Genomic DNA, 26,374 nt, shown 5'->3' on the forward strand with positions numbered 1-26,374 from the left:
AAAAACCACAACTTTAGTATATTTGTTGCTCCATTCAATAAACTATAACATCTTAAAAACAAAGTATATAATGACAAATTTTACAACACAAAGACATTATAGTATACCATCAATATTATAGTGCTTCATCATATATGACAAGTAATTATAAAACTCTATGATGTAAGATACATGGTTCAACAAGCAATACTCATCTTACACTAGTAGTATAACATAAAAGAGTCATGATGTATGATATATTATAAACATCCGTTTTATAAAACCAAAATAAATTTTGTGATATGCAAACACATAATGGAAACTATAAATCAATCGCTTTATGTCATAATTTATAACTATTGATCATAATTTTCATAAAAAAATGTTTGAATATGCATGATTAAAGTATAAAAGGCAATAATAATTTTGCATTTATATACCAATAGATTTACTCGATCAAATTAATTTACTCGTTTTAGTTAATTTATCAAAGAATTTCTTTGTGACTTAAGGTTCAAACAATAATATAAACAACGATAATCAATTTTCTAATAGAACCTATAAGAAATTAAAATGATCATCAATCAAAATAGCAAAACAGAACTTAATGGCTATCATTATGGAGCTATAACTTTTGAATATATATGAAACAATATAACATAAAGTATAAAACATTATACATATTATTGGCTCCCACACATATATATGTAGTAATTATTTACTTATGAATATTTTAAATCTTTAAACATTTTAAAATTAAAAGAAACATATTCAGAGTAATTATTTACGTATTCGGAGTATGCATGTCAAGTATATATTTGCATTTTATCCTCTCCTAATAAAAAATAATTATTTGTAATAAATATAATACCTAATGAGTATATAAAATATGTATCAGTCAATGTAAATAGTAAATTTTTTAAAATGTTTAGTGACAGAGGTATATGTGAAAATTTCTTATGTGTAAACGTCATCACCAGATTGAACAGATTTATAATAAAGAAAGATTTTGATGCCATGTTGTGCAAACGATAATACTAATATTGTTCACATTTATCAGTAAGTAAATAAACATTTTCTCTAATAGTGACTTATCACAATGTGACAGATCTTGTTCAACACATAAATGCTTTTTAATATTGTGAAAGAAACTAAAATCTTTTTAATTAAATATGTAATAACAGTAAAAGAAAAGATATTTTTAGACTTTCTTCTCTATTAATATATTATATAGGGAAAAACAATATAATTTCAGTATACATCAATTTATTATCAAACTAATTGGTATTCAGAACGACCATGTCATAATATGATTTTATTTGATTATATTTAGAGGTAACTCGGAAAACGTTTTCAACATACTACATCGTAATTTATCATATAATTGTGTTGGAATAATAAATATAAATCTCAGTTTTAATTCAAAATTATAAATTATTTTTTTGGAGATTTAAAAGAAGAACAAAATAAATCTCTAACACAACTAAAAATTGTATGAATTACAATATGATTTACTTTCGAGAAAATAAAGAACAATGAATAGTTAATATCGACATACCTTATGATGTGCGATCCATCTCCAAAGCAATTCGTGCTGATAACGTGTTGTGAAACTAGCCTTATAGCAAAACAATAAGAGAGAGACATGTTGGGAGAAAGGGAGAGATTTCATTCATAAGGTGTGTATAATACATGAGATACAATGGGATATTTATAGTAAAGGAAAACTTAGAGAAGAAGCTAATCTATATTAGGAGTTGATAACCATAATATTAATATATTAATATTTTATTGATAGATTCACCCTAACACGAACCGGGTTGGGTAAACGATTACAAAACATGAACGAAAAATCCGAAATGTTACATTATGCATCCCCTAATTTGGTATGTATGCCCTAATTTGCTATTTATAACAATAACTGACTTTTTAACAACTAATCGAATGACAAAAAAAAGACCGTAGTTGATCCCGAGTACCAACTCAACACGCAAATAGGCTAATTAGTTGATCGAATGGTTTCATGCCCGAGTACCAACATAACACATAGGTAGGCTAATTAGTTGATCGAATGGTTTCACCCGCCGCGAAGCGTGGGGTCGAAATACTAGTCTATGATAAAAAGATGATATAGGGTGTCACTTCAATCCCAATTTCATGTGTCAAAGGTGCATCACAATATGAAATTTAGAATAAGTTGGACACCCAAAACTATAACATAAATCCTACATAAAGCACATAATTTATTACTACGAACCAAGTTTTTAAAAAGACTCGTTTTTTATTAAAAAGGACTAGCAACACGGTTTGTTGTCCGTCTGACTTCTATTTCGATGTAATGATTAATAAGATATACTGAAGTAAATAAGTCACATTTTCTTCAAATTACTGTAGAAATACTATTTGTGATGGATTAAATTGTCAATATATCGATCGCCAATAGGTATTCGACCAACATGCTAACATGTCTCTAGCAAGTTCATAAGCTTCTAGCATACAACAATTTTGAATAATGTGTTGTGTTCTAGACAAGCATCATTCTTAGGATAATAGGTTTAGAATTCTTATCAAAGTGAGCACTTAAAAACCTCATGTGGCTTAATTATATGATTTAATGAAACTAATAAAGTTTCACACTTGTTAATTTATTATTATACTTTAGTCTAAACCCTAACATTATAATTCATTGTAGTTTTGTCTCAACAATGAAAAATATGTTTTCTAGTAGTGTATATATAAGCCCTTACCTAATATCAAAAGTTTTTGGTATTACATGTAACTAAAAAAATTTCATAAAAATACAATTAAAAGTATAATTTTTATGCATTTTATGGATCTTTTAATGTTTTTTTTTTCTAGTTAATTTTATAATAAAGATTGAGTTGGGTTGATTTGTAAATGAGGATAGTCTAATAAGATTGTAAAATGAGTTAAACGGGCTAGTGGGTCAATTTGATTAATCAAACAAGCAAAACATGTCCACTAAACACAATTCACTTAATTAAGCATGTCAATCTTAATAGGCGTGCATTAATATGACAACCAAATTCTTATTATCTGTATGCTGTCTTTCAAGTCATTAATGAAAATACCACCTTTAATAGCATTCTCATTCCATCTCCTATCTCTAAATAAAAAATTACACTAAAACTCACTATATTTTTTCTTTCCATTTCAGTTAAATAATACTTTTTATACCTTTTATCATTACCTCTTCTCTTTTCTTCACTCACAACCTCTCTCAAAATATATTAAAAAATTATAGGGGATGAACAGTAGTTTTTCAAATATACAGAAAGATCACTACTTTTTTTAAAATATAAAAACTTTTCACTCACAACACCCTGAATCACTCTCTAAATTATAAAGACACCCCTCACATAAAATAAGGGGTTGGATGAGAATGCTCTTAGTCTAAATTAACTTTATTCAGTTCAATAATTTTTTGGTATGTTTAAACTAGCTTTTGAACCCGTGTATTACATGGGATTTGTCAAATAATGAAAATTAATAAGATCCGTTATTTGAAACAAGACACAAAATTAATGATAAAAAAATTGAAATATATAGTAAAAACAATAAGAAGTCTGGAATCTAAATTTTACAAAGTTGATAAAATCTCTTTATATTTTATTTTATACACGACATTTGTAATTTTATCATAAGTTGGTGCTATCCAGTATTACAGGACTATAAACACAAACAACATTTTTTATTTTATGTTTATATTTTGTATTTTTTTTTCTTTCAAATAATTCATTTTATTAATTTATATATTAGCAAGTCTCATGTATACATGGTTCTAGAGCTAGATAAAATAACAAATATGATAAAATGAATTTATTTAAATTTACACTCGTAGCCTAATTGTTCACTTAATTATATAAGTTATAACCCTTTTGTCAAAATGGTTTTACCCATGACTCATGAATAGCTAGGATGAATGAGAGAAGAGATTAGAGAATTAGGAAAGAAATTTAAGTTAAGATTGAATGTGGTTAGGACACCTAATCATCATTATTTTTATTTATTAGCATAGTAAGATAAGATATTTGAGATGTACTAAAAATACGTTAATATTCAATCAAGTAAATCAAGAATACGAACCCAATGTTACATAAACCTTAAGGTAGCGTTTGGTATGCAGCAATGACAGTAGGAATGGAATGATTCATTACGTGGGAATGAAAAAAGTGGTGTTTGGTTGCTCAATGGAATGGAATCATCCATTACATATGGAATCCCATTCCATCAAAACCATTCATTCCCACCCCTTCTTTTTTTTTTTCATTACATTCCTCCTTCACCCTACTTTCTCAACAACATCACCACCTAACAACCACCACCACCACCATTGGCACCACCACCAACTCCGCGGACACCACCACCACCGCCACCGCTATTTTCGTCACCGGAGCAACCACCGTCGCCATTGTAGGTTTTCTTTTCTTTTTTTTGGTTAAAAAGTATTTTAAGATAGAATTGTTTTTATTATTTCTATTTCATTTCTATAATTCTTTTGGATACCAAACAATAAAAATTAAGAATTGATTTAATTCCTATAGGTTAACCTAACAAGACAAAGGAATGATAATGATCCATTTCATTCCCTCTGTCAGTTTCATTCCTTCTCCCATTCCATTCCCCCTTCATTTCATTATCTCCGACCAAAAATACCCCAAAATAAATTTACTAGAATGATACAAATGCTTAAGTTATAAAATCTGAAATAAATTTACTAAACATGCATTTAAGAAGGAGTTACACCAAGACTCTATTTATTTACCGTTGAACTAATTCAATCAATTAAATCAAAAATACGAACCCGATGTTACATAAACCTTATACAACTCTTTTTAATATTAATAAATGAGAACATATTACCAAATAAAAAAAATTAAGCCTTATTTTAAACAATTAATAACTTGACCAACAAGAAACTCAAACTAGGAAATAATCAAACTACACTTCTAATTTATAATAAATTTAAATATAATGGGGTTAAGGTGTAGGAGGGGATGTTTCCCTATGAGCTTGGAAGACCGATGTTAGGTGTGAAACTCCTTGGGGGAGCCGTTAGTCGGGATGCATAATTCATCAGAGGGCTTCCTGTGAAAAGGGCTTCGCGAGCTGTAGAACTGATGAGCCATCTCCAAAGTTTGCGGGACCCTCAATGCGAGCTCCTTTTGCTTTGATCATGTATGGGAGTAGGTAAGTTGTTGTTCGGCCTTAGAACGTGCCAGGCCGAGTATGTAGGGAAAGCTGTTTCTGTTTTTGACAATAGCCTTCGGGGGGCGATTGAGGACATCGTGGTTTGTGATGGTCCCTTCTTTAGAGTTTTTCAATTGAGGTTGGCATCACTCCTGACTCGTTTTGGAGGTTTGGATTTATGTTCATCTTCATAGGTATCTACATATGCGTTTGTGGCCTCGATGGCACAATCTTGGAAATTGTAATACCACGTTCTTCGAGATTGTGGTATTGATGGGTTTGACTCCGATTATGGAAGTGCGATAGTTCGGTTGCATATTTCACTTCCTGATTTTGATATTAGCGGTTTCTCTAATAAAGACACCGCCCCACCTAAAGCCCAACATGCTTTGGTGAGTGCCTTTTATAGTGAAATCATCCGGAGTTTGGAAGTGAAGTTTGATTTATCTCCTCGTCAAAAAGCGGTGTTTGAGTGCCTTCGAGCTCCACGGGCCCAAGATTTCTTAAGTGTTATCCCTATTGAAAGATTGGGCCAACATATGTCGGCTTTGGAGTACCGGACCATCCTTAAGTATCGGCTAATGATTCCTTTGTTCTCAGTAGATGAGCCATGCCCAGTTTGCCGCAAGGTCTCTTTGGATTCTTTTGGCGAGCACGCAATTCATTGCAAAGAGTTACCTGGGTTTAAGTACAGACATGATTTCGTGAGGGATGTTCTATGCGGTGTTCTTAAACGGGCCGGAATTTCAGCTAAAAAGGAGGCTCTCGTAAACTTTCTTACGGATCCTCTTGAAGGAAGATCTACGTTACAACCGGGCGATATTCTTGTTTTTGGGTGGGTAGGGGGAAACACGCTTGTGTGGATCTCACAGGAGTGTCCCCTCTTGTTGGACTAAGGGACAATGGGTTTGTAGCCTGTCAGGCAGCATTGAAGGCGGCATCAGGCAAGGTTGTTAAACACGAGAAAGCTTGTTTGGAGAATAAACACGTGTTTATCCCATTTGCCTTTGACACTTTTGGTTACTTAGCTCCAGATGCCGTGGACCTTCTAAATAGAGTTCAGAAAATCATGCATAACAATTTATCGGGCCATAAGAATCAAAACTCTGTTGTTAGTAGGGTTGGGTTTGCTATCCAAAAGGGGGTTGCGGCGCAGCTTGTTGCCCGCTTACCTGCCACTTCATTGTAAATCGTTTGGTTGTTTTTGATTATTGATACCCGTTTAACATAGCATAGACACCAGGTTATTTAACTTGGTGCCAGTTAGCTGGTGGTGGAGTGATAAGAAAAAGACTTGATATTCGATGTCACTCAAGTTTGATTCCAGCACCAGTCATTTAGTTTTGCCGACACCAAATAATAATTGGAGACCTGGTGAGTAGGTGGCGTCCACTAGTTGGATATTTGAATTGAGCAAGTTTTATCTCATTGTAGTCGTGCCTTCGGGCGAGTGTTCATAAGCATTGGTCTTAGGTGAGGTTTTGGATCGAAAGACTAGTGAATCCGGATGTAATGATTTAGCCAGTAACCCATTTAAAAAATTTATTGATCGTTAAAAAAAAGGTATTCAACCCGGTACCTAATGTTTAGATCTCCTATTAACTACAAAGAATAATAATAATAATAATAATAATAATAATAGTTAGGGTTTGTTGAAAAAGTAGGTTAAAAAGGCATAGCGTAAGTTTTGAAAAAATTTCAATCCCCCCCACAAATTTTGGTCCTGGCGCCCCCTCTTTCTCCCAAAATAAATTGATGGTTTCTTCCTACAATTTCTAGAATTAATAGCATCCATAAATAATATCTTCTTCAACCGAATCTAATATATATTTCTCTTTCTCTCTCTCTCTGCAAACCAAATCAAACCCCCCTGTGTAGCGTAAGATCTACGCTCAATCACTCATGCCTATTAAGAAAGGAACCAAGCGTAAGGCCGCCGCTGCCGCAAGCCGTAAGGATGAAGCCTCCACCTCCACCGCAGCCGCCGCCGTTACTGAGCCACAACCGGAGCCGAAGCAGGAAGAGAATAAGGAGGTTGAGAATCCTGTGCGGAAAACGAAGCGTGCTAGGGCTTCGAAACCTGAAGCAGAGCCTGAGTTCTTCGACGAGCAACGTGAATTGGTAAGGTTATGTGTTGATTGCTTGATTTGCTGTGAAGGTTGTTTGAAATCCGTGGCTTCCTGTTCGATTGTTGATATTAGATTTGAATTTGTGGTTGAATGAATTGGTGATATTAAGCTAGGGTTGAATGTAGCATATGGAAGCTAATTTGAAGAACACAGAGCCACATATGTTGAACAATTGCTTGATTAATTGATACTCAGCTGAATCTGTGGCTAATTGGTTGTATGATAAGTTAGGGTTAAAAATAGCACATGGAATTGAAAGTTAAGATAGTTGATTGGGATGATACATATGTTGAACAATTGTTTTATTGATTGATATTAACCTGAATTTGTGGTTGATTGAATTTGTGATATTAAGCTAGGGTTGAAGGTAGCATATGGAATTGAAAAGTAAATAGTTAATTTGAAGAACATATATGTTGAACAATTGTTGATTGATGTTAAGTTGAATTTGTGGTTAATCGTATGTATAATAAGTTGGGATTAAAAATAGCATATGGTATTAAAAGCTAAACAGTTAATTTGAAGAACACAGATGTTGAACAATTGTTGGAATGATTGATACTGAGCTGGTGGTTAGTTGATTATCTAATAAGCTAGGGTTAAAAGTAGCACATGGAATTAAAAGCTAAAACAGTTAATTTGAAAAACACAGAGAATTTAGGTGTAACTTAATTTAACTTATTGGTAGTTTTGTATTATGCTACACCAATAAGTACTAAAAGTGAGAAACAGGGGAAATGTTACCAATTCTTGTGTAACTTGGGGTTATTGTTCGCATGCATCAAGGCCGAATTATTAATTAGACATGTATAATCTTTTGCAAATTGATGTGCATGTTAAAGTCAATCTTTAGACTTGAAATTACAACTTATATTGGCTCTGTTACAGATTTAGATGCAGATGCTTCTACAATGCTTTAGTTGTTTATTTGATTTATAATAACTCTTGTAATTCTCTTATCAAAACTGTATCATAAAAGTTTTGCATTAACCTGGTCATGACTTCTTGTTTATCTTGGTCATAATTTGTCATTTGTTGTTGAATTTAGTTATCTTTTTGTAACACTTGAACATGATGTTTCTCACTAGTCTGACTAAGATTTTACCTTCTTTTGTTTCAATGGTTTTATTCTTTTTACTTGTTCTTGCAGGAGGATTTATGGAAGCAGATCTTCCCTGTTGGGACAGAGGTATGGGTGATCATTAGTGTTCGTTTTTTTGTATTGTTTCTTTGTTTATTTCTTGTAGGCTACTTATTGCGTTTTACATTTTCATGACAGTGGGACCAACTCGACTTGCTTTCTGAATACAATTGGAATTTCGCAAATCTTGAAGTGAGTAACACTGTAGCGATTGTTTAACTTCCAAAAAGAAACTGATTATTTTTTAATGTTTTATTTACCTAATGCATGTCACATAACTAAGCAAGTTTTTATCTCTTTATCAAACCATACAGGATGCATTTGAAGAGGGTGGGGTATTACATGGGAAGAAAGTCTACCTCTTCAGTTGTACAGAGCGTAAGTAGAACACGACATCCAAATATTTAGAATTTGAAATCTACATGTTTGTGTGCTTTAAGCTTAGATTATTGCCTGATATGTTGCACATTTTTCTTATTGGTTGAAAATGATGTTATGATCTACGTTTATGTGACTTGATTTATCTTTTTTTTTTACAGCACAATTGCTCTTTTATAACGGTCAATCAAAAGTCACCTGCATACCTGTAGTGGTTGCGGTAAGTGTAACACAATTTTTTTAATTTTATTATTGTTATTTTTTTTTCCGTCCACTTTTTACTGTTAACATTGTGCAAGACTTAAATATGTATCCATGGTGGTCTTGGGGTATAGGTGTCACTTTTGTGTCATTATGTGTAACTGTCTTGATTTGGGGTTTTTTTTTCAAACATGACAAAAAAGATCGCTAAAAGGGGAACTGAAAGAACATGAATGGGGCGGGGCGTGCCTGTGTTCATTTGTTTATCTTTAGCTGAGCAAACAATCGAACAGGAACCATTAAACAAATGGATTTTCTTGTTTGTGTGCATTCGTTAAGAAAATGAACATTTATATTCGTTCGCTAACAGCATAAATGAATGGTACACGGATGTAAACGAGCGATCATAATTGAACATAAGTGAACAGCCATTACTAAGTTAGAACCAATTAAATGTAATGGTGAACAAAAATGTGCTGGGCGTAAAAGGTTATTAAGACTTGACTAAATTGTAATGAGCATAAAAAGTTTAAACAAATGTATGAATGAATGTTAAATTCAGATAAACGAATGAGACGTGTGTTCATGTTCGTTCGTTTAACTAAATGAACACAAATATGTATTCCCATTTGTTTGTTTATTAAATAAACGAACATAAATGAACTTTCTGTCAAACTGTTTACTAGCAGCTCACTGAACTTTTGGTTCGTTTACTGGTGTGTGGTTAATTGTTTCTGGCTTTCTTTTTTTTTTCAATTAAATTATCTTATGTGGTTATGCTTGCTTTGTACTTTTGAGCAGATTGTCTCTCCATTTCCTCCTTCTGATAAGATTGGAATTAACTCTGTACAAAGGGAGGCTGAAGAGATTGTTGACATGAAGCGAATGAAAATGGATTGGGTCCCATATATTCCATTAGCACAACGGTAGTTGTTTCTTTTATATGAAAAACCACAGTTAATAAATTCCAGTTAATAATCATAATTTTACTTCTGGTTACATTGATATGAATCTAATCTTTACAGGGGTTCTTCAGTTGAAAGACTCAAATTTCAAATCTTTATACTTACCTGTGGCCAAAGAAGGTATCTCAACTCTTCAAAATCACATTAAAGTTTATCCGAGAATCTAGGGTGCTTCGATCATTCTTGCTTTATTGTAGCTCATGTTGATAGTTACTTTAACTCAATCATTTTGCTTTATTAGTTACTCTAAAACTTTAATGTTAGTTACAGTTGTCTTGTGTTCATATTGGTAGATGATTTGTTTACAACTTGTTTGTAACACAGGGCCGGTCTAAAATTTTTGACGGAGGATCGTGTCAAGAAATTTGAGTACTGCTTACCATGTAAGTGCATATGCAGATTCATTAACATTATCAATTTTTCTTCAATACTTAATTAAGGGCAATCTAATATGCATTATCTTATCTTGTGGTGGATTAACTTGTTTTTATAATTTTTTGCAGACTTTTATCATCCCTTTAAAGAAGATGAAACTGAACAGAGTACGATTGTGGATATCATGTATCCAATCGAGCCAAAGCCTGTAAGCTGTTTTTTGCACTTCAATTTTCCACTCAAATCACATTATTGGTCTTTAGTTTTTAGAATTACATGTATAACCCTAGAGGAGGCAATATATTTTTAAAAAGTGAAATACACTAACGGACATAAAATGTTAAAGAACACCAAAACTAATCACCATTGAACTATTGAAGCATCTAGATGTCAATTAACATTAGTTTTTTGAATGAAAAAGTATTTTGGCAACTAATACTATTTTACACTAGTTAATTTGTTATTTTGAAAAAGAAGGTTTAGAATTATGTACAAAAGGGATTTCAGGCCCTGTTTTGATCCATGTAGAAGATTATATGTTTAAACTTGGACTTGCTTTGACCCTTATCCAACTTGTCCTTTTTCTAATTTACCACCTTTAAGTACGCTACTATTGTTATAGCAAGTATGCTATAATATATCATCTCAATATGATATTTATGCCTGTAACAAACTGAACATTCAGTGAACCCTTAACGAACATGAACACATGTCCCGCTTGTTCACTTATGTTTGCGATTGTTTATTTATGTTTGCTCATTTAAGTTGTTTGATATTTGTTCATTTATGTTCATTTTTTATATATTCATTTAACATTTTTAGTCCATTACAAATTTGTACCGTTTTATGAAATTAAATTATCAGTTACATTTTAGTCTAGTTCATGTTTGCTTTTAATTGGTGTTTGCCCAGTTATGCATGTTTATATACGATCATCTATGTTCAATTACTTTCATTTGTTTATGTTCGTTTGCGTTTGAGAGGCTTTTGTTTATACCATTAATGAACAAACATAAACAAACACTAACACATTCTTTTTCTTAATGAGCAACGTCAACAAGAACTCCATTCGTTTAATTGTGATCGTTTGATCGTTTGTTCGGTTAAAGTTAAGCAAACAAACATTAAAACACACCATTCATGTTTTGTTTGGTTCGGTTTACAGGCCCAATGATATTTCATAATGCACTCATGCTATGACTTTTGAACAAAGTCAACACTAATTTGCTTTTATCATTTTGCTTGAAACTTGTATAGGTTGTCTGTGAGTTTGACTGGGAGTTGGATGACCTTGAGGTGAGCCATACCTTTTGTTTTAAAAAGTTTGACCAATAAAAAACGGTGTTTTGACTTGTTTTTGGAAAATCAGTATCATTCTTACAAATTTACTGCTTATACCAATGAAAAGTTTTTTTTACATTACGTAGGATTTCACTAATGATCTCATTACTGCTGAGGAGTTGTCTGACGATCAGAAGGATGCCTTCAAGGTAAGCTCACTCGACTACTTAAGCTATGTTTTCTTCATTTTATGTGACTATTTTAAATAACATATATTTATATATAGGAGTTTGTCAAGGAAAGGGTTCGAGAAGGAAAGAAAGCTAACCGTGAGGTAAAACTATTTTGTTACAATTTCTTTGTTTTAAAAGTAATTTGTTTAGTAAGTTGACTTGCTAATTGTGAGATAATTTGCCAAGTTTTAAATAATGTATCTTTTTTATTTTAGTTCTAGTTTTTTTTTTTATTTTTATTTTTTAATTATGTCATGTTGTAGGCAAGAGAAAAACGAAAGAAAGCTCGTGAGGAACTAAGTCAAGAGAAAGTGGCTGCATTTGAGAATATGAGGTTTTACAAATTTTATCCGGTTGCTACACCCGACACCCCAGATATCTTGGAAGTTAAGGTTTGATTATATGTTATTTTCACAATAATAAATCTTTGATAGCTGAAAAGACAAATTAGAATAATCATATGTGTAATGTGTTGTTGTTGCAGTCTCCATTTATAAATAGGTATTATGGCAAGGCACATCAAGTGCTCTGAGCATGTTATTTGTCCGTGCAAGTTTTGGTGGTGTTGGTGGCTGGTGGCGGTGGTGGTTGTAGGGTGGCTGAAGAGACTAGGAAAAAGGCTATTCTCATATATTTTAAATTGTAGGAATTTTGAAAATTATGTAATTCATAATATGTGTTTACTTATGAAGTTTGATTTTTCTCCTTAAAATTTTCAATGAGAGTTGGACCTATATTCAAAAGTCGCTAGACATAATTTCTTTTCCTTTTCTTGTTAAAGTTACGATCTTGTGTGTCAACCTAACTCAAAAGGAGCAAAAGTGTCCTTAAAATATAAGCATAACAAGGTAAGGCCAGGGAAGGGTGGGATACAAACAAATCTATCTACTACCAAAAATGATAGTTAAGCCATTCCTGTTATATAACAGTGTTTAAATATGAACATATAACGATTAAATGCTAATTGTTATCCTGACTAGAGGTGGACAACAAAACCGGTTCCTGGAACCGGTTCGGTGGAACCAAACCGGAACCGAACCGGTTCCTACCCGTTTTTCGTAGGAACCGGTTCGGTTCCGTTTCAACCCGACGATCCGGGACCGGTTTGACATTTTTGGAGGTGGACCGGGTAGGAACCGGAACCGAACCGGAACCGGTTTTGGAACCGGTTCGACCGGAACCGGTTCGGAACCGGTTCTAGCCGTTGGAGTAGTTCTAGCCGTTGGGAAACGGTTTTATGGCCGTTTTTTGACCGTTGGGGTCAAAAATGGCCGTTTTTTGGCTCCCCAAACACCCCACTACTAGTATAAATAGGTATTTGGTGTAATGGGTTCATCACAACACTCAAAACGCAAACCCGAACGCAAAAAAATACAAAAAAACGCTATTACAACGTTATGAGTTTTCTAATCTCTTGTTTTCTCTTCTTCTATATTCATATTTGTTGTTATGGCTGCCTCACAATCATCGGTTGGTCAAGGTTCCACCGCCGGACCAAGTTTCGTTCGTATTGTACCTCATAATCGTAATCAAGAGATTTGGTGCAATTGAGATTTGGTTGAATTGAGTGACCATTCATTGAAGGCTCGGTGCAAGTTTTGTGGGATTTATTTAAACCCACTTTTGAATTCAAATTTGAAGAAACACATCGAAAGACCGTATTGCAGGGCGTTGAAACAGAACGTCGAGTCGCAACAAACGCAAATGGATAGTGAAGGCGGAATATTTACATACCAAATTGATCGAGTTCAAGATCGTATGGCGAAGTTTGTGATTCAAGAAGCTTTGCCGTTTAGCCACTTCGACAACCCTCGCTTAACCGCCATGATTCGAGATACGCTTCAACCACAATACACTCACGTAAGTCGTCATACTCTTAAACGTTATTGTTTAAAATTGTGGAAGAAGGCCAAAGAGGTACTAATTGCATATTTTGAAAATATAAATACGGGAATAAACTTAACTAGTGATGTTTGGTCGGCTCCACATGGTCTACCCGAATCTTATCTTTGTGTCACCGCTTATTGGGTAGACCCGTCATCGTGGGAAATGATGAAACGCACCATTGCTTTCGAACTCTTTGAGTATTCACATACGGGAGATAATTTGTTTGAAATTTTAGATTATGTTATAAAAACTTATAAACTAGAAAATAAAATATTTTCAATTGCATTTGATAACGCGTCGAATAATACATCGGCGGTTGATAAATTAAAATTAAAATATACGCCGATTTGCAATGGTGTATTTTTTCACTCAAGGTGTGTTGCACATATCATTAATTTAATCGTGCAAGACGGACTTGCTTCGGATGAGGTTACATCGGTTATAAACGATTTTAGAGTAATGCTACATGAAGTTTTTAAGAAAAGTAAAAAAAGACAAATGGATTATAGAAAATTTTGTAAAGATACGGGAAGAAAAGCTTTGGGAGCTAATTGGGATGTACCTCATCGATGGAATTCCACTTGCATAATGTTTCAAAGTGCTTTGAAACAAAGAGAAACTTTACAAATGTTTTATTCTAGTCTTGCCGAGAATGATTTGGCAATCCCCTTTTCAAATGAGAAATGGGAAATTATCAATGACTTATCGACTTTTCTTGAAGTTTTTAAAACATCAACTACGAAACTATCGGGAACGTATTATCCGACAAGTCCCTTGGTTCTTTCGGAGTTATTTTTAATCGTTAACAATCTTAAAGAATTTGAAAATAAAAGTCCAATGTTTTCAAACATCATATTACCAATGAAGTTTAAATTAAAAAAATACTTTCTTGAATTGCCACCGATTTTTACTTGCGCCGCCGCTTTAAACCCAATGTTAAATGTTACGGGGGTTGAATGTGTGATAGACGAAATTTTTTCAGCCTTAGATATGCATGAAGTTGACCCAAACTTTTCAACAGAGGCACAAAATGATTTTAACTTGAATTTTAAATTTATGTATGACTTTTATATAAATAAATATGGGTCAAACATACACATGCCTACGCCGGGGGGGGGGGGTCTTCATCAAGTTCAAGTGCTACTAGAGTACGAGACCCCATGATTAGCCTTATGAACACCGTTCGCAACGTAACGGCTAAAAAACAAAGGGGTAACACCCCTTCAAGCGAACTAGGAAGGTATAGTGCATATGATTTCTCTACCGGTTTATCCGAAGAGGAATATGGCACTTTTGATGTTTTGGCTTGGTGGAAGGTAAAGGAAACCGAGTTTCCGATTCTTGCCACCATGGCCCGTGATTTACTAACCGCCCAAGCTTCTACGGTAGCTTCGGAATCTGCTTTTTCTCTTAGTGGCAGGGTAATATCGGTGAGAAGAACAAGACTGAATTCGGAGTCGGTGGAGATGTGCATTTGCATGAAGGATCACTTGGACTCAATCGATCGTGTTCAACACGTAACCACTCTGGAAGACGAAACACCACTTGATGTTCGAGTGCACGACGAACAAGAAGGCGTTTCTACAAGTAATTCTGATGAATAAGTCGCCACTCAATAATTACGACGAATAAGAAGGCTTTTCTAGAAATAATATGTCACAGCTTTATATTTATAAGTTTAATGTTTTGTTAGTTTGTTTTTGAATATTTTAAAACATGTAACCTTTTTTTTTTGAACTTCTTAAAGTAAATAAAATGAATTTTATGTTAATTGTTTTTTTTATTTAACATGTTATACAAATACGAATCGTATAACACCGTTCTTGATTATAATTCAGCATTTGACTTGCGTAAGCCAAAAGACTATAATACATAGCAAACTCAACAAATGTAACACGATACAGATTTAAGTTCACCATTACACGATACACGATACAGACTAATCAATTCAAACACGCTGACACTCATAGCATTAAGTTCAATATGTTGTTTACCATTGCTCTGTGGGTGAACAACAAAAGTAGCATGAGCCTCTTCAGAAATCAGAAGAACACAAATCATCACCTACACAAGTAGCGGAAACGAAAAACGAAAAAAAAAAATATTTTACACTGTAACCGGTTAGAACCGGTTACAGTGTAAGAACCGGTTTAGGAACCGGTCAGAACCGGTTCTGGGTCCGAGGGTTGGGGAACCGGTTCGGTTCCCTAACCGGTCGACCATGGAACCGGTTTAAACAGTGATGTTGACTAATGGAACCGGTTCTGAACCGGTTCCTTTGACCAACCCGATTTGATCACCTATAATCCTGACTTCACACCCGCTGCTCTTGTATTTATATGAAAGTACTTTCAAAAACTAACATTTTCAATCATTTGATGAGTAGGCTCATTGGAAGTCAGTCAAGTAAAAGTATCAAAATAATTAATTACTACTAAGGGTGTATTTGACTGTGAGAGTATCAAAATAATTAATTACTACTAAGGGTGTATTTGTTTCCCAGAATTGGCATTGAAAGTTGCATAAAATTTGGAATTGGAAGGAATTAGATTTGGAATATGAACATTCCAATAGGAATTGAAATTTGAAGGAATTGAAATTCAATTCCATTTTTGGTGTGTTCGTTTAACAAATGAATTGAAATCAAGATTTTTTTAAGAGGATAACGGCTGAAACATTTTAGTTTTTTAGATTTTTTGTTTTTTATTTATATTTTGTGTTATGATTTTTATTTTTATTTTTATTTTTTTAGGGGTTGTATATTAAGATCAAAAACCTCTTAAAAATAATAATAAAAAATTCATAACTCAAAATATAAATCTAAAACAATAAAAGTAAAAAAACTAAAATATTTTATTCGTTGTTCTCGTTTAAAAAAAACTCGACAAAATATTCCAACGAATTCACGTGAAATCCTCCACATATTGAAAGGATTTAGAATCCCTTTATTTAAAGGAATTGGATTTCAATTCCAATTCCAATTCCAATTCCAATTCCTTGACAACCGAACGCATCAAAAGGAAATTAAGATTCCAATTCTAACGAAACGAACATGCCATGTCATAGGATTTTAATTCCAATTTATTTGAATTCTCACGAATTCTGTGAAACGAACGCGCCCTAAGAGTAGCTTAGGGTTTAGGGTGAGTATAGTAATTGATGTAAACTACTCGTGTTGATGCATTTGATAATAAAAATTTATACCTAAATAAGTGTATATAAAATTCACCGATTAACTTTTAAAAATTCAGTTAGACGGTTCCTAAACTTCATAAAAGTGACATTGTTGTTAACTTTTGTCCTTTAAATGCTTAATCTAGATAAAGTTTTTATGAAGTACTTGTGCGTAAATTAAACTAGACTTTCTGCCATTTGATCATTTATAAACCACACCATGTTTATGTAAGTTATGTAACGTAACGTTGTTATCAATTAAACAAATAAAATTAAAAGGGAAGTTCTATATAATTATACCTCACAAGTGAGTGTACATTTGAAAGAATGGTAATATATAATTTTAAAAGAAATAAAAATAGAAAGAAACTGATTGATGTTAATATGGTTCTAGAAAATCTACATATTTTTGTTGTGGCTATTCTGCTCTCACCTAGGGGTGATCAATTCGTGGTTCCGAACCGCGAGAACCAGGGAACCGTAAGAACTGGGAAACCGCAACCGAACTGCTAGATCCGAACCGTATTATTGTATTTCGGGTTCGGTTTTGGTTCTTAAATTTGGGTGAAAACGGTTCCCGGTTAAAACCGACGGTTCTAGTTATAGAACCGCTAGAACCGGATTAGGTTTAAATTTTGAAGATTATATTTAAAATCCTATTTATTTAGTAGGCTTTCATACTTTCATGTATGAGCAACCATCCACGTTCTCATTTTCCCGGTTATATTTAATCCTTTACAATATCATAAACGATAATCATCTTCCACGACCCTAAATCTGTTTTAAAAAACAATTGTTTTTGAAATACATCGACCCATTCTAATCTATTAGGATTCCCCTTTATTAAAATAAAATATGTTGATATGAAATTGTTTTATTTTATGGGTTGTTGCTTGTTTCTTGAACACTCAAATATTTCATATTTATAATTTTAATTGAAAACCGGTTCTGACAAGAACTGTTTACACAAGAACTGTTTAACTCTGTTATGAACCGAACCGAAACCATTAATATACGGACCGGTTCCGGTTCGGTTCTGAACCGTTGCATAGCCCTACTCTCACCTAGGGCAAGCGATGAGGATGGAATGGGTGGTTCCTCATGTTACTTGATGTGGGGAGTTTAGGGGGCGACAAGGGTGATGTGGCGTGACTTTAATGTCCAATGCATCGTGCCGGGTCGTTAAGGCCAAGGCGTTTTCGTGGGTTAAATTAACAAAGTAACAAGACTTTTAACAAGGAAAGAGTGGAGCCTCCCCCACCTAGCTCCCCCACCTAGCTAATCACACTATTTTCTTTTATGTTTTTTTTTTAATTTTATTTAATGTCAAGTTATACCAAAACATTCGAGTTGATGGGTCACTAACTTAAAGCCACAATGCCTATATACCAGTGACGTGCCGCTTTAACTAACTATCAAATCCTTTCTTCACAAATCATAACAACCAACCTCTTAATATATGTAATTTTTAATGTGTGATAAAAACCATAATAAACTTATAAAAGGATTATATTCATAAAATATTAATAAACTGAATTAATTCATGATTCACAAACACATTGATAACTAGTAGCTTCTACTTCTATAAGCATTAAACGAACGAAAAGAAAACAAATTCATAGGATTGTATGTGTTTGTGTTTAACCAAACAAACAAAGATACAAACATTTAAACAGACATTTTTTTTGGGTTATTTTCAGATAAGAATGAAAGTGTTTCTTCGTTTTGTTACTTCAAAATTGTAAGAATAAATGTACTAGGTATATTAATTTACTATCGTTATCACTATCATTTATATAATAAACAAATCAAAATAATTAATTATATCTATCTATAATATATATGAATGAAAACCCTAAAATCCTACGTGTCGTGATGTCGCTCCCCTTTTTTATGAAAGCCACTAGATTGCTTGATTTTTAAATGGAGACCTCTCATTAATTTAACCCAAATTCATGGGTATGGGTCTTACCAAAACCAGATAGCTCTTAAACGGGTTATAACATCTCATTAAATTAAGAATTAATCTTACCAATTATTTTATATGAAAATCTTATAAAATAGTGATATACTAAGATTTAATATCCAATTTAAAAAAAAAGATATTTTTTATAATTAATAAACAATTTTATAGTAAAAAACATAAGCGGGTCATGAGTCACCAAATCCAGATAGCTTTTAAACGGGTCATAACATATTATTTATTTATAAAACCCTTTCATCATCAAACCCTAAATATATTATTAACTTTCTTACAATAAAGAAAATTAAAATTCAAAAAATAAATATTAAAAAACAAAAAATGTAAAACAACCATTCTCTCAAGCCATCAGATTGATTTATTTGTAAATGAAGGCTTCTCACGCATTTGACCAGAAACCATGGGTAAATGTCTCACCAAACTCAGATAGCTCTTAAACGAGTTATAACATCTCATTATCTTAAAAATTAATCTCATCAAGTATTTGATATGAAAATCCTATAAAATAAGGATATACTAAAAATTAATATCCTTTTTTTTAAAAAAGATATTATTTATAATTAAGAAACAATTTTATAATAAAGAAAATAAACGGGTAATGGGTATCACCAAACCCAGATAGCTTCTAAACCGGATTATAACATATCATTTATTTGTTAAACCATTTTATCATCAAACCTCAAGTATATTAATTATTAACTTTCTTACAATAAATAAAATAAAAATCCAAATATATATATATATAAATATTAAAAACGAATAATGCAAAACAACCCCCGTAATACGAGGGATAAAATCTAGTTTTATTATATTAGTTGGTAATTGTTGATATACATAATTATTCTTCATAATTATAAAGGGTTTCCAATTTAGTGTGTATAGAAGAGAGAATTATTATATCAATATCACAAACACAAAAATTCGCTCCTCTCTCTCTCTCTTAAACTGAGCAGTGGTGAACTTTGGCTTTGTCACGGGGGTGACCGAAGTCATGAACCCAAAAATTTTTGATCGACCATTCAGTTCATGCCGGTGATTCGGTTCGGGTCAAATCAAACAATATAGCATCTATACATCTATTTTTATGGCAATGGCTGGTGGCCAGTCTCCCGTGGGAATAGGGGTGCAAGTGAGGTGAGGTAACAGGTTTATTAGTTTCCAAAATCCAAACCCTAATCAATCCTTGTTTTTTTATGTTCTTGTTTAACCAAGTTTTTATTTTCACAAATAGCCCCCTCCAACTTTGAGTTTTATAAAAACAAAGCTTTTTACTATTCGACTACTATTTTGTAACTTTTGTTTATAAAAACTACGAGGTTTTATAAAAAAAATCAAACAATGGGTATATATATAAAAAATATCAGTGGTGACCGTAGCTTTTTAGAAAAATACATCGGGGGTGACCGCGGTTAATACCTATAAAAATTTTCAGAAAAAATCGTAAAATTTACCCTACTAACCGAAAAAATGGCAGTGACTGGGGCCACCTCGGGTCCCCAAAGAACTTCGCCAATGAAACCGTGTTCTTCAAGAACTCATAATCACCACATTAACTACCCTAAACGGGTACTCGACCAATCTAACAAGTATGTTGTCTACGCCATTCACTACTGCTATTATTGGTCTCTCTGCTGTAAGAGGTACACATGTTTAATATTATCACGTTTTCTATTATTATAATAAGGGTTAGGTTCAGATAAAAAGTTTGATTTTCCTAGGAAGGCTAGGAAGGATGGCATTTTTGTTCATCTACATTAAAACCTTAAATCTTAATAAACCAATCATCTCCTTATCTCCATCATGTTCAAGCTAAACCTCCCCTGTTACATATCAAAATGGTTACCACCAAACATCCTTGTTGCTGAACTAAGCCACCGCCTCCAATGAGAATCATCGCCGGAAGTTACGAAAAATTTGCTTCTCTCCATCGTCACCGGCCGCTTCTCCCCGCCGTCAACAACCACCACCACCCACCGCAACCACCACCCACATACTCGCGACGGCGTCTTTCCTCCATCACCATCGGCCACCGTCGCAGTCAATCGCTTCACCTAATGATTATTTCCAGCGACGCTTTTCAGATATGAGATTCATATCTTGTTTCTCTCTCTAACTTCATCTATCTCTCTACTCTCTCACATGCACTACTATGTGTAAGATGAATTCAAAGATGATATCATTCAATTTCAATTATCAAATCACACAAATAGAATAAGTGATTTTGTAAAAATTGATTTTCTATGTTAGGATGGTGAAATATTCAGCACTGCAGATGATGAAAGTAAAACACAATGGATTAAAAAAATTCAATTGGTCTTGTTTTAAGATACTAGACTTTATAATGGACCACACTTAAATCACAATGGATAAAATGTAAAACACAATAGATAAAAAGAAAAGTATGGTAAAACACAATTGTGTTTTTCATTTAAAAAAACTATAAAAAACACAATAAAAATGGAAGAAACAACATAAAACACAATGAAAAAATATAAAGCAAAAGAAATAGCATTTGTAAAACACAATGAAAAACACAATTTGCTAAAACACAATGATCCGGGCTACACTTGGATAAAACACAATTTTATAAACACACAATGGTCATACCTATAGCACAATGTATAAAAAAACCCACTCACTTTTTTTAATTTTTATATAACAATGTGGTACTCAAATTAAAGATAAAAAAACACTTGTTATTAACGTGTTTTTTTATTAAAAAAAAGATGTATAAAAAGTTATGGACGTTTTAAAACGATGGGGATAATTAACATCTGCCTTGTATGTGATGAGAGAAAGTCAACATTATGTGTTCTTCCTTTTTTGCCCTTCTCCTTCTTTTATACCTAATTTTTTTCCCAAATTAATCTCAATCATTCAATTTCAAAATTAATGATCTAGATTACTTCTTAGCCTTCTTACAAAGATCATACTTCTTATTTTAACTTGACCCAATATAATAAAGAACTACTCAACATATGACATAAGAGCGATGTTGATTAATCATTTTTTCATGTTTTCTCTGAATATAAAATCAGAAGACATGAAATTATAACTAAAACATGATAAACTCTATTTTTGTTGTATTCGGTTTTCATCGATCTAAAACCGTTTTTATCATGAAAACCTTTATGAATGACAATTAGATTAACCATATGTGTAATGTGTTATTGTTGCACTTTGCATTTATAAATAGATATTATGGCAAGGCACATCAAGTGCTCTCAGCAGGTTATTTGTCCGTGTAAATTTTGCTGGCGGTGGTGGTTGTAGGGTGATTTTTTTTGAACGACCAATAATGTCTAGGTATTTTGTATGGGGTGACCTAATGGTAAAAGGTCACCTCCAGCTGGTTCAACTCTGTCATACGGATCTCTTAAGCACCTCTAAATTATCTCCATTACGGGGAAAACTCACCTGTCTGAAGGCCCACTGCTGGTAAAACCCGGACGCTCTCAGGATCGAACTGATCGAAGATCACAAAGATCTCAGTCTTCCTTCATTGAGCCACGCATGCCCCCTCAGCTACCAGCTTCCAGCCACCTGCCAAACATACCCTTAAGTATCGTGTGGAGTTAACATAACCACACTATCTACAATATATTTTTAGCGCATGTGTTCAATTTTAACATGGTTAAATAATTAACTAGTAATATTTTTTAGACAATTTGCATTGAGAATACGCCGTACTTACACATTAGCTATGTCCGTCCCTAGTTACTATTCGAAATAGTAATCATGATTATGATATTAGACATAAGCTAATAACAAGAAGAATTACTCTAGACATATTGCATATCATGACAAGATAAACGTACTCACACATGTTACATAATATTTACTAAGAAACAATCATTACAGCCTGAACTTGACGAAGCACTAGGTAGTTCACTCCTCGGTAAAACACGCCATTTATCAATGTATTTCATTGTGTCTAAATCGAGGTTCTTTAAGAATCTTTAGGACCCTTTTGGATTTACCAAGAAGATAGGCTGCATTGCGGATGCTATCTCCCCTTTCCTCTAATACATCATGATGGCACTTCATTTTTATGGCGTGGGGTATACTGGTAAAGCAAGCGAGTAATACATCCGCAATAATAGTTGATATCCGCTCAAGAAGTTCTTCATCATTTGACAAATTTTCTTGTTCATTACATTGGAACAATATAGTCTTGACTAATTCCGCAAGTATAAACTTATAAGGTGAGTAGTGATCTATACTTGATTTTTCATTGCTCTTAAATTCTATCACAATTTTTGCTGCTTCATCTCCCAACCATCTAAGAATCTCCTTTGATGTTTTTCCCTTGCGGGCCTTCTTTTGAAGATCGAGCCCAATTATGGTATACTTCAGCTTCTGTCCACGCGCATCCTGCTGCTTTTCTAGCCTTTACTGATTCAACATCTGTATTGAGACATTCTTCGATATGCCTTACAATTTGAAGGCCTTCCCTCATGCTCACAAGAAACCCCTTGACATGACCATTTGCGATGTTAGGAAGTGCAATGGCAATTGTTGTTAACGTTACTACCACAAGGCTCCAACAAAAGTTGGTCTCTTCTGTATATAAAGGTGGGACTTGGTCATTTTCGAACTCTAGTACTCCGTTGAATCCTGTAGATTTCTCTAAAAGCTTTATAAGATTGTGTGGTTCTTTCTTCTCACACTCATCAAGGAGATGAGTTATAGAATGAAACATATTTCTTAAAATTCTTTTTGAAAGCTTTTCCTCATCTTCAACTTGTATGACACATTCTTCTATTTCTGAATTCCAGTTGTTATCAGATGTGTTTACTACCTTCTTAGACGTTTTGAATAAAGGCTCTAAGAAAAACAAACCACAGGATAGTAAGGCCAAAATAGTTATGGGAAAAAGACAAACTATTTTACATATAACCAAAACCATAATCTGAAGTGCTATACATAAGTACAAGAAGCTTGTTCTAAGGTTATGGAAAACTATTTTGCAACGACGACCTGGAATATTTGAAAGATCATGACTATGTTTCCACTCTTGAAGCCTTTGGATCCAATGTTTTTCCACTCGGAACACATTTAAATGATGTTTACTCCATTTTGTGGAGAGATCGTAATGACCAATATATGTGAAACTTCGAAAAATTGGTGCAATACTACCTATTACAACCCCAATTGACTGCGCAATAAAAATTATCTTCAGTGACCACCTATAACCACCTATAATCTGAACTACCATACCAACGTTGTTTCATGTCAACTACCATTTCAACTGAAGTGAAAACAAGGATTGGGCATATAAACCCAAAAGCAGAAGAAACCGGTGAGCAAGCAATTACAAATTGTGGGTTCTGAGTTTCCACAATCATCCAGTACTTTTTAACATAGCATTTGAGTTCCTTGAAGGAAAACCTTTTTTCTCTGTTACTGCAAACCAATCGTTCTGACTCCTTATACCGGTGTTCTAATTGTTTCCTACATGTTGAAACAGTCAAAGCTACTGAAAATGGGCATAGCAGAGTAAATATCAAAGTGGTAATTGCTCTAATAGATATTAAATGAACCTGAGTAACAGTTTGGATAATTGTATTTACAGTAACGGTGATCACGAGTAGACCCAAGGCTACCATGTTCGTTAGAAGCTCTCTGTCATTGATACTCCCCAAAGAAGGAAGAAAATTGGCTAACATGATAACCAAGAAAATGATGCTACTTATCTTTGTGTACTCGCTGCTCTGTCTTGTATAAACTTGAGTGCCGTCATATGTATCTATAGTTAGATCCACCGGTAGCTTCATTGCTATTGCCATAAGCATGATACTAGTGGCATTAAGAGTGAAAAATTTGTTTGGAAACCAGAGTTTCCATTGCCAAAATCCTTGTACGACATCGGCCGCCATTGCAAGGGTGCATACCAAAGATGCAAAAGCGGTATACAAGCCCACCCAAGGCATCATGTCCTGAGGCGAGTCCATCTTGTTGCACAAAGAAAATAAGGATTCAACTTTAGTTTCGTAAAGCAAGAGTTAACATGCTTGATATATATTTAAAACTAAAAATATTATCCACGAAGGAGTGATAAAAGTTCTTTTTTTTTTAATTCCAATTTTATATATTTTGTTCAATTATTGTTTCTGTTCCTACCTAATTCAAAAAAATAATTTGTGAACGTATATTATTCCAAGAGATTCCTATCTTTAGTTTGAATTCATCACTTAAATGGAAATTTAGAAAAAAAAAAACCCGAGAACACGTCATTATATTAATAGAATAATCGATTTGTATGACTTTGCACGCTTATATAATAACCAATCTTATAAAATTAAGACAACAAAATTCATTATCCTTTCCTAGTTCTTCGTGCCGTTACACAAATAAAAACCACACAATATTTCAATGGGATAACGTGAATTAATTATTTTTCCTTTGTTTCCACGTGTTCTCACGAAAGACCATACTATGTTTTTTTTATTGTGATGTCACGCCTAACACCATGTTAAATATGTGGATAATAACACGATTTTGGACTCGTATGCTCTGATGAGACTGTTAAACTGAAAAAATTAGGCGTTAAAACATTAAACGATGTGTGAAAATCATATCAAAACGTAAAAATAGAAACTAGTTAATAACTTGAAACGGTAAATAACATAAAGTATAGAAAAGAATAACTAAATCAAAATGATAAATGGCATTATGCAAACGGGTTAGAATTAATATAGTACTAGGTTTTATCCTTCGTATTACGGAGGTTGTTTTTACTTTTCCTTTCTAATATTTATATATATGTTTTTGGATTTTAATTTTACTTATTGTAAGAAAGTTAATAATATGCTTAGAATTTGACGATGAAAGAGTTTCATAAATAAATGGGATGTTATAACTCGTTTAAAAGCTATAAGGGTTTGGTGAGACTCATGACCCACTTATTTTTTTTACTATAAAATTGTTTCTTAATATAAATAATATTTAAAAAAAAAAAATGGTTATTAATTTTAGTATATCTTTATTTTATAGGATTTTCATATCAAATATTTGGTGAGATTAATCTATAATATATATAAACGAAACCCCTAAAATCCTACGTGTCGCGATGTGGTCGCTCCCCCTTTTTATGGAAGCCACCAGATTGTTTGATTTTTAAATGGAGGCATCTCATTGATTTAACCCAAATTCATGGGTCTGGGTCTTACCAAAACCAGATAGCTCTTAAACGGGTTATAACATCTCATTAATTTAATTTTACCAATTACTTGATATGAAAATCCTATAAAATAGGAATATACTAAAATTTAATATCCAATTTAAAAAGAAAAAGATATTATTTATAATTAATAAACAATTTTATAGTAAAACACATAAGCGGGTCATGGGCCACAAAATCCAGATAGCTTTTAAACGGGTTATAACATATCATTTATTTATGAAACCCTTTCATCACCAAACCTTAAGTATATTAT

The 26,374-nt window shown here is 33.1% G+C and overlaps 2 protein-coding genes across 2 annotated transcripts; one reads left to right on the forward strand and one right to left on the reverse strand.

Annotated features, from left to right (window-relative positions):
* Positions 1-7,092: 7,092 nt before the first annotated feature.
* LOC143580097 (protein HEAT INTOLERANT 4-like) lies at positions 7,093-12,560 on the forward strand. Its single transcript, XM_077063222.1, has 14 exons — positions 7,093-7,311; positions 8,470-8,508; positions 8,599-8,652; positions 8,775-8,838; positions 9,000-9,058; positions 9,841-9,965; positions 10,065-10,124; positions 10,329-10,387; positions 10,508-10,587; positions 11,637-11,675; positions 11,807-11,869; positions 11,947-11,994; positions 12,157-12,285; positions 12,378-12,560. The coding sequence occupies exons 1-14, from the start codon at positions 7,093-7,095 to the stop codon at positions 12,423-12,425; spliced, it is 1,086 nt and encodes a 361-aa protein (XP_076919337.1). The 3' UTR covers positions 12,426-12,560.
* A 10,657-nt stretch (positions 12,561-23,217) lies between these two features.
* Positions 23,218-24,889, reverse strand: LOC143580107 (uncharacterized). The gene is made up of 2 exons (XM_077063226.1): positions 24,151-24,889; positions 23,218-23,762 (listed from the first exon to the last, which is right to left on the reverse strand). Exons 1-2 carry the CDS (start codon positions 24,887-24,889, stop codon positions 23,218-23,220), a joined length of 1,284 nt encoding a protein of 427 aa, XP_076919341.1.
* Positions 24,890-26,374: the final 1,485 nt, after the last annotated feature.

Source organism: Bidens hawaiensis, unplaced genomic scaffold (genome assembly GCF_021521415.1).
Source record: "Bidens hawaiensis isolate Kalapana, Puna unplaced genomic scaffold, B.hawaiensis_p1.1 tig00001463_1, whole genome shotgun sequence".
NCBI classification, from domain to species: Eukaryota; Viridiplantae; Streptophyta; class Magnoliopsida; order Asterales; family Asteraceae; genus Bidens; species Bidens hawaiensis.

What these genes read in the sequence shown, in the direction of transcription:
- LOC143580107 (XM_077063226.1), bottom strand. Translation starts at nt 24,889, where the DNA reads ATGGACTCGCCTCAGGACATGATGCCTTGGGTGGGCTTGTATACCGCT. An exon ending in CATGAAACAACGTTGGTATG is followed by an intron (nt 23,763 to 24,150) that starts GTAGTTCAGATT and finishes TGTTTTTCTTAG; the next exon opens with AGCCTTTATTCAAAACGTCT.
- LOC143580097 (XM_077063222.1), top strand. Translation starts at nt 7,093, where the DNA reads ATGCCTATTAAGAAAGGAACCAAGCGTAAGGCCGCCGCTGCCGCAAGC. An exon ending in TATATTCCATTAGCACAACG is followed by an intron (nt 9,966 to 10,064) that starts GTAGTTGTTTCT and finishes TAATCTTTACAG; the next exon opens with GGGTTCTTCAGTTGAAAGAC. An exon ending in GGGAGTTGGATGACCTTGAG is followed by an intron (nt 11,676 to 11,806) that starts GTGAGCCATACC and finishes TACATTACGTAG; the next exon opens with GATTTCACTAATGATCTCAT.